Source organism: Neovison vison, chromosome 6 (genome assembly GCF_020171115.1).
Source record: "Neovison vison isolate M4711 chromosome 6, ASM_NN_V1, whole genome shotgun sequence".
NCBI lineage: Eukaryota > Metazoa > Chordata > Mammalia > Carnivora > Mustelidae > Neogale > Neogale vison.
The window spans coordinates 48,867,634-48,884,832 of NC_058096.1; the positions used below are offsets into that span (position 1 = coordinate 48,867,634).

The 17,199-nt window shown below is 37.1% G+C and overlaps 1 protein-coding gene across 25 annotated transcripts in view; it reads right to left on the reverse strand.

The window, feature by feature from the left end:
- Positions 1-17,199, reverse strand: part of LOC122908449 (ABI family member 3 binding protein) — a 250,542-nt gene that overhangs the window by 48,268 nt on the left and 185,075 nt on the right. For 20 of the 25 annotated variants that reach the window (XM_044251252.1, XM_044251244.1, XM_044251241.1 and 17 more), the window contains 5 exons: positions 13,276-13,323; positions 12,352-12,432; positions 10,183-10,257; positions 5,478-5,543; positions 3,705-3,779 (listed from right to left, as the gene is read on the reverse strand). In XM_044251252.1, coding sequence (XP_044107187.1) covers positions 3,705-3,779; positions 5,478-5,543; positions 10,183-10,257; positions 12,352-12,432; positions 13,276-13,323 — 345 coding nt within the window. The remainder of the gene's footprint in view (positions 1-3,704; positions 3,780-5,477; positions 5,544-10,182; positions 10,258-12,351; positions 12,433-13,275; positions 13,324-17,199) is intronic. The other 5 variants (XM_044251253.1, XM_044251256.1, XM_044251233.1 and 2 more) reach the window with 2 other exon arrangements.

Consider the following 17,199-nt stretch of genomic DNA (forward strand, 5'->3'; position numbering starts at 1 on the left):
AACAAGCCAGAAAAAAATTATGCAGAATCAAAGTAAGGTGGACTCATGTAATTCATTAATCTGGAGAGAATAGATTTTGAGACACTCTTCTCATGAATTTTTAAAAACCTTATTCCCTAAGCAAATAGTCTGAGAGCTATTAAATTTTCCATTCATTATATCCTACATGTCATCTATGATTTCCAATTTTGATATCATTTACTTCTTTTTTTGCCTTATTACATTGGGTTAATACTCCACTACTCTTTTCATTACATGTCATCTATGATTTCCAATTTTTATACCATTTACTTCCTTTTTTGCCTTATTGCATTGGGTAGATACTCCACTACTCTTTTCAGCATAGCTGGTTAAAGTAGGAATCTTTGTGCTCTTGATGTGAGGAGAAAAACATTCAGATGATTAAGTATGATGTTATTTGCAGGTTTTTCAGATATGTCCTTTATCAGAGTGAGGAAAATGCCTTCTATTCTTCGTTTTCTGTGAGTTTCCATTATGAATGGATTTTGGATTTTGTCTAATGGTTTTTTTTTTAATTTATTGAGGTGGTGGTATGATTTTTCTCCTTTTCTCTGTTAATGTGATGAATTATATAAATTTGTTTGGATGTTGAGCCAACCTTGCATTCTTGAGGCAAATATCATTTGGTTGTTATGTGATATTGTAGTAGATCTGGAAATGCATCACCCTGACATGGTGAGGCTCTCTCAGCTAAGGCTGATTCTGAAGGAACTGAAAGAGAATGCTGTCTGCAGACTTCATTCCCTGCAGATGGGCAGCATTCCCCAAAGGGGAATTCTATCAGATGATAGAACATACGCAATGCATTTTGGTTGGGGATGGAAGTTGAGCAAGGAAAGCAGAAACTGAGCTCAGCTTTGTCTACCTGTGCTCACCAACCCATTTCTACTAGCGAACAACTAATTAAAATGAAGAAGCTGGGCGCCTGGGTGGCTCAGTGGGTTAAGCTGCTGCCTTCGGCTCAGGTCATGATCTCAGGGTCATAAAATGAAGAAGCTCTGTTAAGAGGACATCCTTCCACAGTTTAACTAGATGAATTAATACTACAAAGTTGATTTCATCTACAAAAAAGGGTAATAGATGTCAGTCTGTGTTACAAGGGGCTCTGGAAAAAAATGTTTGTATTGCAAATAGACTTATAATAATGCCTTTTTATTTCTTCTGGAAAACAATTAGCCTTTTCCTAGTGAGAACCAATGCTTGATTACACTAAAAGTTAATAACTTTCAAGTTTGACCATAGCTACCTGTTCTTTCATTTGCTTTGTTGACACAAATACTTTCTTCTATTTTCACTTAGTCAAACTCCAGGGAAGTGTTTTGACTATTAACAAGGTGGTTCGTTTAGACCCAGATTGTTTATGTCAAACTGAGAAACTATGTATTGCCTAATCCCACAGTTGGGAATAATAAAAAAGAACAGCTGAGCACAAATAGATATTGGAATGCTTTCTTGCTTTTCACGAGTCAGGGGTTTATAGTAATTGCCTCATTAATTAGGTTGAAGAAAAGTGTATTCCTAGAACTTCACACACTGTAAGAACCTATAGAAAAAAAACTTTAAAAAAAATCTACATCAAAATCAAAAGCTTCTGCACAGCAAAGGAAACAGTCAAGAAAACAAAGAGGCAACCCACGGAATGGGAGATGATATTTGAAAATGACAGTACAGACAAAAGGCTGATATCCAGGATCTATAAAGAACTCCTCAAACTCAACACACACAAAACAGACAATCATATCAAAAAATGGGCAGAACATATGAACAGACACTTCTCCAATGAAGACATACAAATGGCTATCAGACACATGAAAAAATGTTCATCATCACTAGCCCTCAGGGAGATTCAAATTAAAACCACATTGAGATATCACCTTATACCAGTTAGAATGGCCAAAATTAGCAAGACAGGAAACAACATGTGTTGGAGGGGATGTGGAGAAAGGGGAACCCTCTTCCACTGTTGGTGGGAATGCAAGTTGGTGCAGCCTCTTTGGAGAACAGTGTGGAGATTCCTCAAGAAATTAAAAATAGAACTTCCCTCTGACCCTGCAATTGCACTACTGGGTATTTACCCCAAAGATACAGATGCAGTGAAAAGAAGGGCCATCTGTACCCCAATGTTTATAGCAGCAATGGCCACGGTTGCCAAACTGTGGAAAGAACCAAGATGCCCTTCAATGGACGAATGGATAAGGTAGATGTGGTCTCTATACACTATGGAGTATTATGCCTCCATCAGAAAGGATGAATACCCAACTCTTGTAGCAACATGGACGGGACTGGAGGAGATTTGCTGAGTGAAATAAGTCAAGCAGAGAGAGTCAATTATCATATGGTTTCACTTATTTGTGGAGCATAACAAATAGCATGGGGGACATGAGGAATTAGGAGAAGGGAGTTGGGGGAAATTGGAAGGGGAGGTGAACCATGGGAGACTATGGACTCTGAAAAACAATCTGAGGGGTTTTAAGTGGTGGGGGGGGTGGAAGGTTGGGGGGACCAGGTGGTGGATATTAGAGAGGGCACAGATTGCATGGAGCACTGGGTGTGGTACAAAAACAATGAATACTGTTATGCTGAAAATAAATAAAAAATAAATTTAAAAAAATCTAAATGATTTTTAGACCAAATATCTTCAGGTATTATTCATATCTCACTCTCACTAGGGAACCATCATGGATTTATTTATATGTGTATTTAAAAATTCTTATTAACATGCTTTTTTCATAAGCACGCACATGATTTGTACTGTTAAAAAAATATTGCAAGTGCGTGGGTGGCCCAGTTGGTTGTGTCGAACTCTTAGTTTCGGCTCAAGTCATGGTTTTAGGATTGTGAGATCGAGACCCATATGGGGCTCTGCATTGGGCATGGTGCCTGCTTAAGATTCTCTCTCTCTCCCTCTGTCCCACCTCTTCCCCACCTTAAAGAAAGAAAGAAAGAAAGAGAGAAAGAAAGAAAAAAAGAAAGAAAGAAAAGAAATGATGCAATCCCATATTAAGGCATCTAAATACTACCATTTATCCACTTAGTGAGTTAGGTGTTTGAACTTTAATCAGTTAACTGTCTTAGTTATCTGCATGACTCCTACTTCCAGAGATCTGGTTGGATTAGGGCAATGTCATTTAATTCCCAAGTTAAGCTGAATGTTTTGGTAATGTTACTATGCCTGTAGCTATTATGATTAGCTGTTAGTTGCTCTTGTTAGACTATCATGTTCCACACTGCCAACAGTTGCAGGTCTTATAAAAAAAATTGTAATGGTACTGGTGAAACTACCAACAAAAAACAAAGTGATTATAGTCTTGAAGTTTGAGCCTATGTATGGAACAATCTGAGTATGGAAAGTGTTTCTGAAATTAGAGAAAACAGTTATTTTGATATTTTTATTCAATAATACATATTATACATATTAATCAGGATCTTTTCAAGAATCAAGACTATACTGGTAGCTGATTTTATGGACTGAGTTTAGAAAAGAAAAATTCTTTTTCTATGTTTTCAGACAATGGAAATTTTGATTTTAGAATGAGTTACAATTTCCAATTCCAGTTACATTAAGAGCTTCGAAAACTGGTGAAAAAGAAATTTGAAGTGTGAATTCAATAAAAATACAAATTTTGAATGAACACTTTTATAGTTTGGAGAGGATCAAAAAGAAGTAAATTTGTGATCATTACCTGTTCCCATTCCATTCCCTTTGGGTGTCCTACTGGGTTTGAGTCTACTAGGTCTTGTAGTTGTCTTATTCAGAACTACAATAAAGTGGGAAATAAATAGGTTAGAAATTTTCTTGTTAAAACCTTGCAATCAAGGCAAAAAGAAGTTCCCAGAGAATTGGAAGTCATTTAACGAGGCAACAGAAAAATGAACGCTTACTAAAAACTATTGTTTAAAATATGGAAACCACAATTCTGGTTTAAAAATCATAGACTTGAATGTGGGACAAGTGACCTGATTTTTTACTCTGAGGTGATCACTGGCTTGAAGAACTAACTGGCAAGGGAATTTATAGATCTAAATGGGAAATCCCTCAGTTAATTTCTAAGCACTAGATACATTTCAAAACAGAACTGAAGAAAGATCAGGACTACATATATACCCAATGAAAACTTGAAGCATCTTTACATGCCAAGGCCTTAATTCATGACTCATAAGTTGGTGGGTCTTTTGCAGGGGTCTCTACATACAGGTGTTCCCTCTTAATCTGGTACAAGTTCACTGTTGAACACGGAGTATGATGAAATCATTTTAATTTCTCTTCTGCTTTATGGAGAGCCAGAACATTGCCAGTGCTTTAAGAGGTCACTTGTCATATCCTCTGGAAGACTCTTCAAGGAAAAGCACAAAGTATATTGTGGTTGAGAGAGCAAGCTCTGGAGCCAGAATTGCTTGCCTTCAAATCTACTTCCTACCTCTTTTCATGCTTTGGCTTCCTCAACTGTACCCCACAAGACACATGGCAAACCCTCAGTCAATGCTAGCCATTGTTTTTATGGTTTCATTATTGTGTATAAACTTTTACTGTAACCAGCCACACATCAAGCTCATGGTACAGAGGGCACATGGAGATGTATTTGTTTATAAAAGATGTCTGTGCCTTATTACCTTCGGGTCTTGGAAGATTACAGTCAACCCACCCCACAGAACACACACACACACACACACACAATCACATGGAATCCGCAGAAACCGAAGGATAAAATGATTTCTTTTCCCCTATGCCCAGAGAGATGGAGATGAAGAACATTAATTTATAAGACAGCTTCATTATTTAGAACTTTAAGTTGACTTCGAATTGCAGCAACAGAATGTCAGTGTCTTTGGTACATCTTGTGCTTTAGCACAGGAACAATTTACATGAATCAGATCAGCCTCTCCAAGTTAACTTTTCCTTAACAAGCTCCAGTGACAGAGATCCTAGAACTTTTGGAGAATTCAATAAATGTAAAGTATTTTCCAATGCTTATCATTTTTACTGTATATTACCTATAAAATATGTGTATATGTGTGTATGTTTTATTATCTGAAGGAATCAAGGAAATATGTTCTCCCAGAACAAGCATTTTTTATACTAGAATAGACCATCTCTTCTTAAATATTATTTGAGAGCTAGTAATATCTGAATAGCTAACTCTAATTCTTTTCCTATAATTGCCATGGAAAACTGTGTATGTGTGAGATTTACACACAGATGCTATTCTAAAAATACTTCTCTATTGATAAATTTCCATAGGACTCTTTATATCTGGTCATCCTTAAAAACCTTAGTCACACTTTATCATTACCATAGATTCATTATTACCTCTCCACAAGGATCTGAATTTCTGTACATCCTTTATTGCCATTTAGAGATATATATCCCTCCCTTGGTGTATGCTACTATCTCGACACATTTTATACCTTCTCAGGTGTGCTGATTATTTAGGTCATCGGAAAGAGAAACAACTTACCGGGTCTGATGTGTGCTTTGTCTGGTATTCTGGGCCTCACAGGAGTAGTATACAATCTGTGTGGTGCTGAAACAGAGGAAAGGCTTTGTATTTAATCACCAACTTTCCATTAAATGGGGAGTTAGCATCCTAGGGACTAGCAACTCATACACTTTGCATGGAAGTAGAAAGGATGTTTTGAAAACTGCAATTATGCACTACAGCATTGCTGCTAAAGGAAAATAAAGCAAGCATACATATTCATGACTGGAAATAAAAGCACAAAGTGAGCTAAGTCATTTGTAATGTGTGTCAAGGATTAGTGTTCATTTAGTCCATCTTTCTCAAAGGTATTTTATTTTATGCAATGGTTGTTAACATCCTAAACATATAAGCCAACTAGCCATCCATTCATCCATCCATCCATCTACATCTCTCAATTAGGAAGTCATAGTGGAACATTATTTTGCCCAAGAAGACAGGTAATCTCAAAAATTAAAAAAGTATTTTTAGGTAGGTTAAAAGAATAGGGATGGTGGTCTCTATCAAACTGTCCTAGCTCATAACCCTGAAATGAATATTCATAGTCCTATCCATTAAAGCTTTAGGAATGGGAGACAATGGTCTTTGTTGTTCTATCAAGAGAGGATGAGCAAGGAGCAAGAAACTGGGGCAAATCCTGGAAGCAACACACCACCTTGTCATTTCCTGGTCCTGTTCTTCAGGCCTGCATGGTGAGGACTCCTAATGAAGACTTGCTGAATAAATTTTAAAAATGAACGACCATTGTAGCAGGCAAACTCACGAGAAACTAAGCTGAAATCCTTTTACTTCCTAAGGTTTTAAAGTGTACTTTCATCCTGGAATTCCCCCCCTCTTCCCTTCCCTCCTCTCCTCACCCTCAACATACCACACTGCCTCCTTAACACCACCCTCCTGGTAATGCTTTAGCTAAGACTGGAAAAAATTTTTCTTGCAAACTATGTAAGTAGATTACATCGTTTTGATGAATTTGTTCACATCTTAAGTGGGTATTTATATAATCATAAATCAGCAATGCCTTTCCTACCAAGTTAAAAAAATACACCTGTGAAATAGATTATAATGCAGCTCATTTATAAGCTTCCAGTGTGAAGACTGATGAGCAGAATTTTGCCACATTTCAAGCCAAAAACAGCAGACACATACTGAAGTTCCTTGTAGGTTTATTGTGGGCCTTTCAAAGTGTTGCAGCTAGAGTGAGCAGAGGCACTGATATTATAAAAAAATTAATTCTCATCACAACCTCAAATGGTGTCATGATGATTTGCAAATGTTTTTCTTCAAGATTCTCTTTGATAGTGGTAGGATTACCTGTGAATTGAATCTATTTCAGTTTTTCATCTTAATTTCTTCAATGTTAAAATGTTTTAGCTCAAAGAAATACAAGGATCATGGTTCTTATTAGTCTTCTTCTAGGACAAATATTAATTTTTAAACTTTAGACAGGAAAGGTATATAAAGTAGAACACAGAAACAATCGGACTACACTTGGTATTTCAAAGTCTTAGGATCAGAATTTTTGCTTTATTTTTTTCCCCCACAATCTTTACTCAAATCTAGACAGACTTTTTCAGACCAGTGCTGGAATATAACTTCAGTTTAGACTGTGAGTTACTCATAGAGTTTATCACTAAGTAACACATGGCCTCAAGAAAACTGCTCTAGGGTTTTAATTTTAAACTGAAAGAAAAAAAGGAAAAGAAAAGGAGCTTTGTGAACATACATCCACATAGCTTTTAATGACTAATAATTTTAAAGGATGCTTTTGTGCCTAGTTTTATAAAAATATATTTAAGGAGAGCATTAAGAAATGCTATATGAGGATGAATACCCAACTTTTGTATCAACATGGATGGGACTGGAAGAGATTATGCTGAGTGAAATAAGTCTAGCAGAGAGAATCAATTATCATATGGTTTCACTTATTTGTGGAGCATAACAAACAACATGGAGGACATAGGGAGATGGAGAGGAGAAGGGAGTTGAGGGAAATTGGAAGGGGAGACGAACATGAGAAACTATGGACTCTGAAAAACAATCTGAGGGTTTTGAAGGGGCAGGGATGTGAGGTTGGGGGAGCCAGGTGGAGGGTATTATGGAGGACACGTATTGCATGGAGCTCTGAGTGTGGTGTATAAACAATGAATTCTGTTACACTGAAAAGAAATTAAATAAAAAAAAGGATGCTTTTGTACCTAGTTTTATAAAAATCTATTTAAGAAGAGCATTTAAAAATACTATGTGAAGTTAATATCAAAACTAAACAAATAGGATTATAGGAGAAACACCTTGAAGGTGTCGTGTTCTGCCCAGCACAGAGAGAGGGTAAGGAAGACATAACTTTCCCTGGGGTGGGGGAGGAGAGGGACAAGGGAGTGGAAATAAGTAAAATAAACAGGGTACCCAAAATATCTCTAGTCAAGTGAGTTTCTATTACAGTTTGAGAAAGGCAAAGAAGAGCATGAGTATTTCAGGGTTTTGGTTACGGCATGCTGCAGGGAATTGTCTCAGCAGGCAAAGGAGCAAGGGTGTCACAGAGAAATGCGGTTGGAGATTCTACTAGCAGGCTCATGCTGTCGGTTTTTGACACAAAGTTTTTTTGGAGGCCTTGGGTCTCATCATGGAGGTTGGGAGATCAAAGAGCCACACAGGTGTTGGTCCATGCATGGGGAGAGTGTAAAGACCATGAGCAACCATTTCACCCCCCAGCACCTTTCTCAAAATGCCATGTGCTGTCTTATGCCTCTAATGCATGATGTTAAAAATACAATATGATAAAACAGTTGATTGACTACCTCTTCCACAGAGCTCAGGCACACTTTTATGGGTTTTATGAGGGTGACCCTAGTGATGCACAGCATGGCTTTGTGAAAGTGGGCCCTGATGATAAAGCGGGACTATGGGGCTGGATCAGGTGGTGAATGCTATTCCCGTCCTTATGATAGGTTCTTTCCTAGGGTGTTCTTTGTCGCCTCATATCAGCGAAGGTCTGGTGAGTTCACTTTAAAAGATTCTTGGTCCAAGCCTTGAAAAGTAGGAACCCGAGGGTGGCACAATTTAGGCTCAAGCTAATGATCCTCAGAACATACAGGACCTTGTATAAATATGTTAAGACAGTTCATATAATGATATCAGATCCTGGATATACACCCCTTCAGCCATGAAATTCCTATGTGATAGAACCATGTTCTAGAAAGAATTTGATAAAAATTCCACATACACTAGTAATGGTGATACAGTACTGACATTCCCATTGAAGTTAAAAAAAAAAAAACAAAGCAAGGAAAAAATAGGCCTTTAATCTTTTATTCTCAATTCTGAAATCTATAAAGCTTTAAAAAGCTGTAACCTTTCTTTATCTGGCAACATAACCTGAACTGAATAGTCTTTTTTATGTTGCTTATTATAAATGTTTACATATTTTGCTGCAAAAACAATGTATTTCATTATGAGAATCCAACTACCTTCTATAAAGTAAGACATTAATTGCTTCTATTAAGCAAAAACATAAAAATAAGCCTACAAAAATGAGGATGTGTTATGGATGCGACATGATTGACCATCTGTTGTTAATACTGGAAGCTGGTCATGAGGACGTGGGAGGGCTGTCATTATGTTAGGTTTCTTCTGTGTGGATGCATAAATAAATAGAAAGTTAATAGACAGGAGGGTAATAAGGTAAGTAATAAACATTTAAAACATAATAAAAAATGAAACCAAACTAGTAAAAGAAGATTGAGAACATTTATAAGAACTATGCTATGCCATAAAGTGTTCTAGTCATCTTTATTTAGAATATGTACTGCTCTACTTATTATAAAATATCTTAAAATCAGATTTTTTAATAATTTTTCTTATTTCAAATTTCTTATACCAAATATTCTCCACTAATTATAACTGACAATAAATAAAATCAATGTGTTTTCCAAGTTCTTAAAAAAAAGTTTACTTTTGTCTTTTGGGCATCTTGCCATATGAAAGATGTAGAGGTGAACAAAAGGGATCATTTAGAACAGAAAGAAAAAAAAATCCAAAATACCAGAAATCCACAGCTGGTTATAACCTAAGTAGGATAGAAAAATATATAAAGGATAGACTACTGAGAACATAGAGATAGAGCTTTGTGTAGGCAAGTTAGTTTCCCAAGAAGTAGAAAGGAAGAAATAAAAGGAAATAGCCCCCAAACCTTCCTTTGATATTTCAATATAAGTTGTCTTAAAAAATTGATTCTTCTCCTTACTAGTTTCCTTCCTCAGGCTACAGTATCAATGTGCTTATGTAATAGAGGAGATGGGACAGAGGGAGGCAGAGAGAGAGCACAAGGAAGGATGGGGAGAGGGAGAAGAATGGGGAATAAAAAAGCTAGTATGGATTCTTATTTATCAGATGTGGAAAATGAAACAAATGAAGATTAAACAAACTAAAAAAGCATGGTGGGAGGAGGCTTTCATTCTTAGTTCTCAGTATCACATGGTCAACCCTACATTCAAAAGCAACGTTCTAACTAAATAAACTGCCTTTCCTACATTCAAGTGGTGTACATATAAATATTCTTATTCAGCTGATATTCTGCACCTATATTAATTCACTGTGATGAAAACAGACATTCTAAAAAGAAAATTTCTTTCCTCATTAAAAATGAAAATAAATAGTTTACTATACAGAAGTGGGGATATAGCATTACCCTGAGTTGTCACCAATTCAGTTGTTAGTGGAATCTTAGTTGTGAAGAATTTCTGAGTGGATTGGTCGGTTTCTGCTGGGGAAAAACACAGTAAGATTGGTGGCTTTCAGTAATTGTGATCATGAACATATCAAAAAACCCCACATTTCTTTCTGCCCCAGGGGAAATTACATTTATAAGTATGCCTTGTCATCAAAAAATTTCAAGGTTAAAGGTACATTTTAATAACTCATTTATTATATATGCTATCTTCTTGCCCTATTCTTTTAATGATTATTGTAAGGATTTCCAAAAACTTTAAGTTCATGATTACTGTTTCATGATCCTGGACATGGCCGTTCCAAACTGTGCCTCACAACTGTTTTTATATATTACTGTCTTCATGCCTCCCCTCTATGTCATAAACTCCACAAGTTATTTATGTGAAAAGAAATACAGAGTATGAAAACAGGTGAATTTACACTGTATAAGAATAAATAGTCTTCTATTTATGTGATGTGAGAGTCAAAGTTTATTGACATATTTTTCTGGCAAAATAAGAAAACCAAGTGTGACACTGCTTCTACTTCCATATTTTCTTGAAGTCATCACAGCATCACATAGACACAGAAATTACTTTGCCACTTTACCACACCTTATGTCCAAGAAAGTACTTGGGGCATAGAATACACTGTTGTCTTTTTTTTCCTGCCCTGGTTTATAATATGGATTCTGCTCGTAACAGATATACTTGTGACCATTGGCAGGCGATGGCTCTTGCTTCAATAAACCAAGGTATATTAAAATAAATAGGGTGTAGAAGCTACATAGCAAATCTAGCAATGGTTCTTGAAAGGTACTTTTGACTTTGCGGTCATGGATGATGTTCACTTTGTGGATATCGCTAGAAAAGATGAATATTTGAAAATTAGGGTGTGTTTGCTCAGTTTTAAATTTGTTCCTTTAAAAGGGATTTCATTTTGAAATATGATCAGTAACTTCATTTCAGTACACACACACAAAGGACAGATTTATTTGAAAAGGGATGAAGGGAGGAAAATAAGGCCACGGATTTAAATAAACACAGCCATGTTAGATGTATTGTGGACAGGGCAAAGGAATCAACAAACACAAGCTGGGAATTCTTGTTTTCTGATTCATTTTTAATCTAGGGTCAGGCAAACCGGGGTTTTCCATGCTGTGAAAGTTTGGTACTGAACTGAAAGCATGGCTCACTCATCCCCACTAACCTTCCAGATGCATCTGGCCATCCTTTTTTCTCCAGGAGAGTCACATGCTCATCATATTAGCCTGAACACCATTCTCTGAAATTCCTCTCTCCCATCTGTCTTTAACCTGAAAGAACCCTTCACATCTTTAACTTCAACTCTCACTCCAGCTTGAAAATCTGGTGTAAATGTTGCCTCCTCCCCTGATGCACCCAGTATTTGGCTTCTTTAACATGTTGCTCATTTCTCTATCACACTCATTTGTATAACACTAAGGTGAATCCCAGGAGCTCTGGTGACTGAGTATGCGGGTTCCAATCCAGCTCTGACATTAGCTGTGTGACTTAGCCCAATTTTTAATTCTCTTTATGCCTCAATTCTCTAATCTATAAAATGGGGCAAGTAATAGAATCTATCTCAGCATTGTGGGATTTAAATGAAAACATTACACATAGTGCACTGGGGGACAATGAAAAAGCACTATTATCACTAATCCTGTGTTTTCATATTAGATGCTGAGCTCTTCAGAGAAAGGACTCCCCCTTAAAAACAGTTTCTTTTTTGGAACTCCCATTGTTTAACATTTCACTCAACAGCCATAAAATGCTCAATAAATTGAGAATGAAATTTTTCTTCCCAAAGGTGGTTCAAATATGGGAAAAAAGCAACAAAAAGTATAGCACTGATACACTTTGGGAACATTCCTCTCTTTGAACAGTTAAAATTTTGTTGAGATATTTTAAAATATTCTCATTTTCAATTGAAAACCAGCATAAATATTAGAAGGACAAATATATGGTTAATGTAAAAGAATCAAGTGAATGGATTTTTTTATAATGGTAAAAAAAGAGACCCTCTACTGTTTAGAATCATTGATATACACAATGCACACATGGCTACTTCAAAAGCAATCCCTGAAAGATAGGTCCTTATTGGGCTGAAATATGAAAACTAAATTTACCCAGAGTGGTTTGCAGTTCCTCTTCACCAGTACTTGGTGAAATCATGGGTATAAAAGGGCTGCCTCGTGTCTCTAAAGGAGCTGCAAAAGAAAAGCACGAGTGTTGTCAATCTTTAGATGCAAAAGCCAGCACCAGACCAGAATATTACATGAGATTCCTTCATTTGACACAGAAAAAGGAAAACATGAAATGGGTCATGAAGAAGAAAGTTAGATGTACACAGAACCTTCAGGAAAATGACTGTGGAATATAAGAATAATGGTTCTCAACTGTTTTATTTTTTTTTCTCCCTCCAACCAGGACAGATAAGAAATAACATTCTTGGGCTTGACACACTTCATGACCATCCCTGGTTAAGATGGGGTATAAGTTAGAAACAGTCCTGGCCTGTCAACCACAGCTCTCTTTCTCCCTCACATTCAAGAGAACATACAGGGTTACAAAAGTGAGTCAAAATATTCATTATTGCAGTGGTCATCTGAAGTCTCCTCAAGTTTATTTTGAAAAGTAAACCATTGGCAAAGTTCAGTATTTTGATCAACATTAAAAATAATTACTTGTCAGAACCTTTCCTAACTTGTCATGTGCTAGTGTGTTGTAGTACTACAGCTGAGAACCATTAAACATGCAGAAAATGTTAACTAGATGGGCATGAGCATGTGGACTCATTCTGAACATGGAAGTAAATGAAGTAGATACAAATGAACTCAGTAAGAAGTGGTCTTAAGTTGGTCTTCAGAACAAAGTCTTTAGAACAGTGAAGACATTGCTATTGTATTTTGCAAAGAGCAAGAGTAATGAGAATGAGATGATGAGGTGGATTGAGAAGAGATGATGATTCAATATGACAAATTGAGAAAGACCTGCAATTGGACGATAGCAAAGAAAACAATTAGAGGTGGTTTGTAGAGGAAAACCATTACCTATTGTTGTCTCTGGTAGATCAATTCTAAAGGTAACGGGTTGCAGAACTAGGCCAAAAGCAAATCAAGGAAATATATTTATGAAAATTACTACTTGGTGAAGTAAACATCACTTCTGTATTTATGCTTCTATTTGAACATTTAAACTTTCTCGAAGAATCATAATAAATATAAGAAAATTCTACATATTAGATGACACTTAGGAAAATTCAGCTAAAACTTCAAAGGTCTCAGAGAGCAGAGCTGGAGAGGGAGTGGGAACTACAAAGTGGAGCCACGAACAGGAGCCATGAGCCGGAGACATGAGCCAGGCTGTCCAGGCACCCATGGAACTCGCAGCATGCCGGGAGTGGGACTGGCCTGGCCAAGCGTGCTGGCACCACAACTGCAGGCAGGCACCACTCATGCCTGGGCCACCGTGCTCTTGGGCTCTGCTTTGGGGTGCACCTTGCCTGGATTGTGGTAGATATATTCAGCTATACATCCCCTCAACCACCTCTCACCAAAATGACTAGGAGGAGGAACACCCAACAGAGGAAAAACTCAGAGACTGTGCCCTCTGCTAGAGAACTATTGGATATGGACATAAACAGTATGTCAGAAAGGTGTAACAATTATCCAAGCAATGGCTAGGTTGGAGAAGACCGTTAGTGACAACATAGAATCTCTAAGGGTGGAAGTGAGAGCCAATCTGGCAGAAATTAAAAATGCTATCAATGAGACCCAATCTAATCTAATCTAAATACTCTATCAGCTTGGTAACTGAGGCAGAAGATCAAATTAGTGATCTAGAAGACAAACTGATAGAAAAGAAGGATCAGGAGGAGGCCTGGAACAAACAGTGTAGAAGCCATGAAAACAGAATTAGGGAAATAAATGACATTTCAATGTCAGAATTATTGGGATACCTGAGGGGATGGAGAAAGAGAGAAGACTAGAAGATATAGTTGGACAAATTCTGGATGAAAATTTCCCTAATCTGAGGAATGGAACAAGTTTTAGTGTCCTAGAGGCAGAATGGACACCCCCTAAGATCAACAAGTCTAGAAAGACAACCAGACAGTTAATTGTGAAATTCATGAATCATAATTTCAGACAGGAGGTCTTAAGGGCAGCTAGGGGGAGGAGGTTCCTTATGTACAGAGGAAGGACCATCAGAATAACGTCAGACCTGTCCACAGAAACCTGGCAAGCCAGAAAGGGCTGGCAAGACATATTCAGGACACTAAATGAGAAGAATATGCAGCCAAGAATACTTCATCTAGCAAGGCTGACATTCAGAATGGATGGAGAGATAAAGAATTTCCAAGACCAGCAAGGTTTAAAAGAGTATGTGGCCACCAAGCCAGCACTACAAGAAATGTTAAGGGAAGTTCTATAAAAGAAGGAAGAACCCAAGAGTGACACAGAACAGGAATCTACAGAGACAATCTATAGAAACAAGGACTTCACAGGCAACATGATGTCAATAAAAACGTATCTTTCAATAATCACTCTCAATGTGAACGGCCTAAATGCTCCCATAAAATGGCACGGGGTTGCAGATTGGATAAAACGAGGGGACCCGTCCATATGCTGTCTACAATTTGGAACCTAAAGATATATTCAGACTGAAAATGAAAGGATGGAGAACCATCTTTCATGCCAATGGGCCCAAAAGAAATCTGGGGTAGTCATTCTCATTATCAGATAAATTAGATTTTAAGCTAAAGACTGTAGTCAGAGATAAAGAAGGACACTACATCATTCTTAAAGGGTCTATCCACCAAGAAGATCTAACAATTGTAAATATTTATGCCCCCAACATGGGAGCAGCCAACTACATAAGCCAACTGTTACTCAAAATAAAGAGTCATATGATATGAATACATTAATTGTAGGGGATCTTAACATGCCACTCTCAATAACAGACAGATCATCCAAGCAGAAAATCAATAAAGAAATAAAAGCATTGAATGACACATTGGACCAGATGGACCTCATAGATATACACAGAACATTCCGCCCTAAAATAACAGAATATTCATTCTTCTGGAGCACATATGGAACTGTCTCCAGAATAGACCATATACTGGGCCACAAATAAGAGCTCAACTGATACCAAAAGACTGAGATTATTCCCTGCATGTTCTCAGACCACAATGCTTTGAAACTGGAACTCAACTAAAAGAAAAAGTTTGGAAGGAATTCAAATACTTAGAAGCTAAAGACCATCCTGCTCAAGAATGTTCAGATCAACTAGGAAATCAAAGAAGAACTTAAACAATTAATGAAAACCAATGAGAATGAAAACACATTGGTCCAAAACCTATGGGATATGGCAAAGGCATTCCTAAGGGGGAAATACATAGCCATCCAAGTCTCACTCAAAAAAATTGAAAAATCCCAATACACCAACTCTCTTTACACCTTAAAGAACTGGAAAATCAATAACAAATTAAGCCATCCCCATGCACAAGAAGAGAAAGAATCAAGATTAGAGCAGAGATCAATGAGTTAGAACTAGAGATTCAGTAGAACACATCAAAAAAACTAGAAGCTGGTTCTTTGAAAGAATCAATAAAATCGATAAACCACTGGCCAAACTAATCCAAAAGAAAAGAGAGAGGACCCAAATTAATAAAATTATGAGAGAAAGGGGAAAGATCACTACTAACACCAAGGAAATAGAAACAATCATCAGAAATTATTATCAATAGTTATATGCCAATAAGTTAAGCAACCTAGAAGAAACGGATGCATTTCTGGAAATCTATAAACTTCCAAGACTGAAACAGGAAGAAACTGACAAGCTGAATAGACCAATATCTATTAACAAGATAGAAACAGTGATTAAAAACCTCCCCCAAAAAACAAGAGCCCAGGACCTGATGGATTTCCTGGGGAGTTCTACCAAACATTCAAAGAAGAAATAATACCTATTCTCCTGAAGCTGTTTCAAAAAATGGAAACAGGGGCACCTGGGTGGCTCAGTGGGTTAAAACCTCTGCCTTCAGCTCAGGTTATGATCCCAGGGTCCTGGGATTGAGCCCCACATCAGGCTCTCTGCTCCGCAGGGAACCTGCTTTCTCCCCTCTCTCTGCCTGCCTCTCTGCCTATTTGTGATCTCTGTCTGTCAAATAAATAAATAAAATCTTTTTAAAAAATCTTAAAAAAAAAAAAAAAAAGAAACAGAAGGAAAATTTCTGGACTCTTTTTAGGAAGCCAGCATTACCCTGATCCCCAAACCAGGCAAAGACCCTCATCAAAAAGGAGAATTTCAGACCAATATCCCTGATGAATATGGATGCCAAGATTCTCAACAAGATTCTTGCTAATAGGATCCAACAGTACATTAAAAAGATAATCCCACCATGACCAGGGATAATCCCAGGGATTTACCTCTGGGATTCAAGGGTGGTTCAACATTCACAAATCAATCAATGTGATAGAACAAATCAATAAGAGAATACAGAAGAAACACATGGTTCTCTGAATTAGTGCAGAAAAAGCATTTGACAAAATACTGCATCCTTTCTTGATTAAAATTCTTCAAAGTATAGGGATAGAGGTAACATTCCTCAACTTCATAAAATCTATCTATGAAGAATACACAGTGAATATTATTCTCAATGGGGAAAAGCTGACAGCCTTCTCTTTGAGATCAGAAACACAACAAGGTTGCCCACTCTCACCACTGTTGTTCCACATAGTACTAGAAGTTCTAGAAACATCAATTAGACAACAAAAAGAAATTAAATTGGCAAAGAAGTTGTTACACTCTTTCTTTGTGGATGACATGATACTTTATATGGAAAACTCAAAACACTCCACCCCAAACTACTAGAACTCATACAGCAATTCAGTAATGTGGCAGGATACAAAATTAATGTACAGAAATCAGTTGCTTTCTTATACACTAACAAGGAAAATACAGAAAGAGAA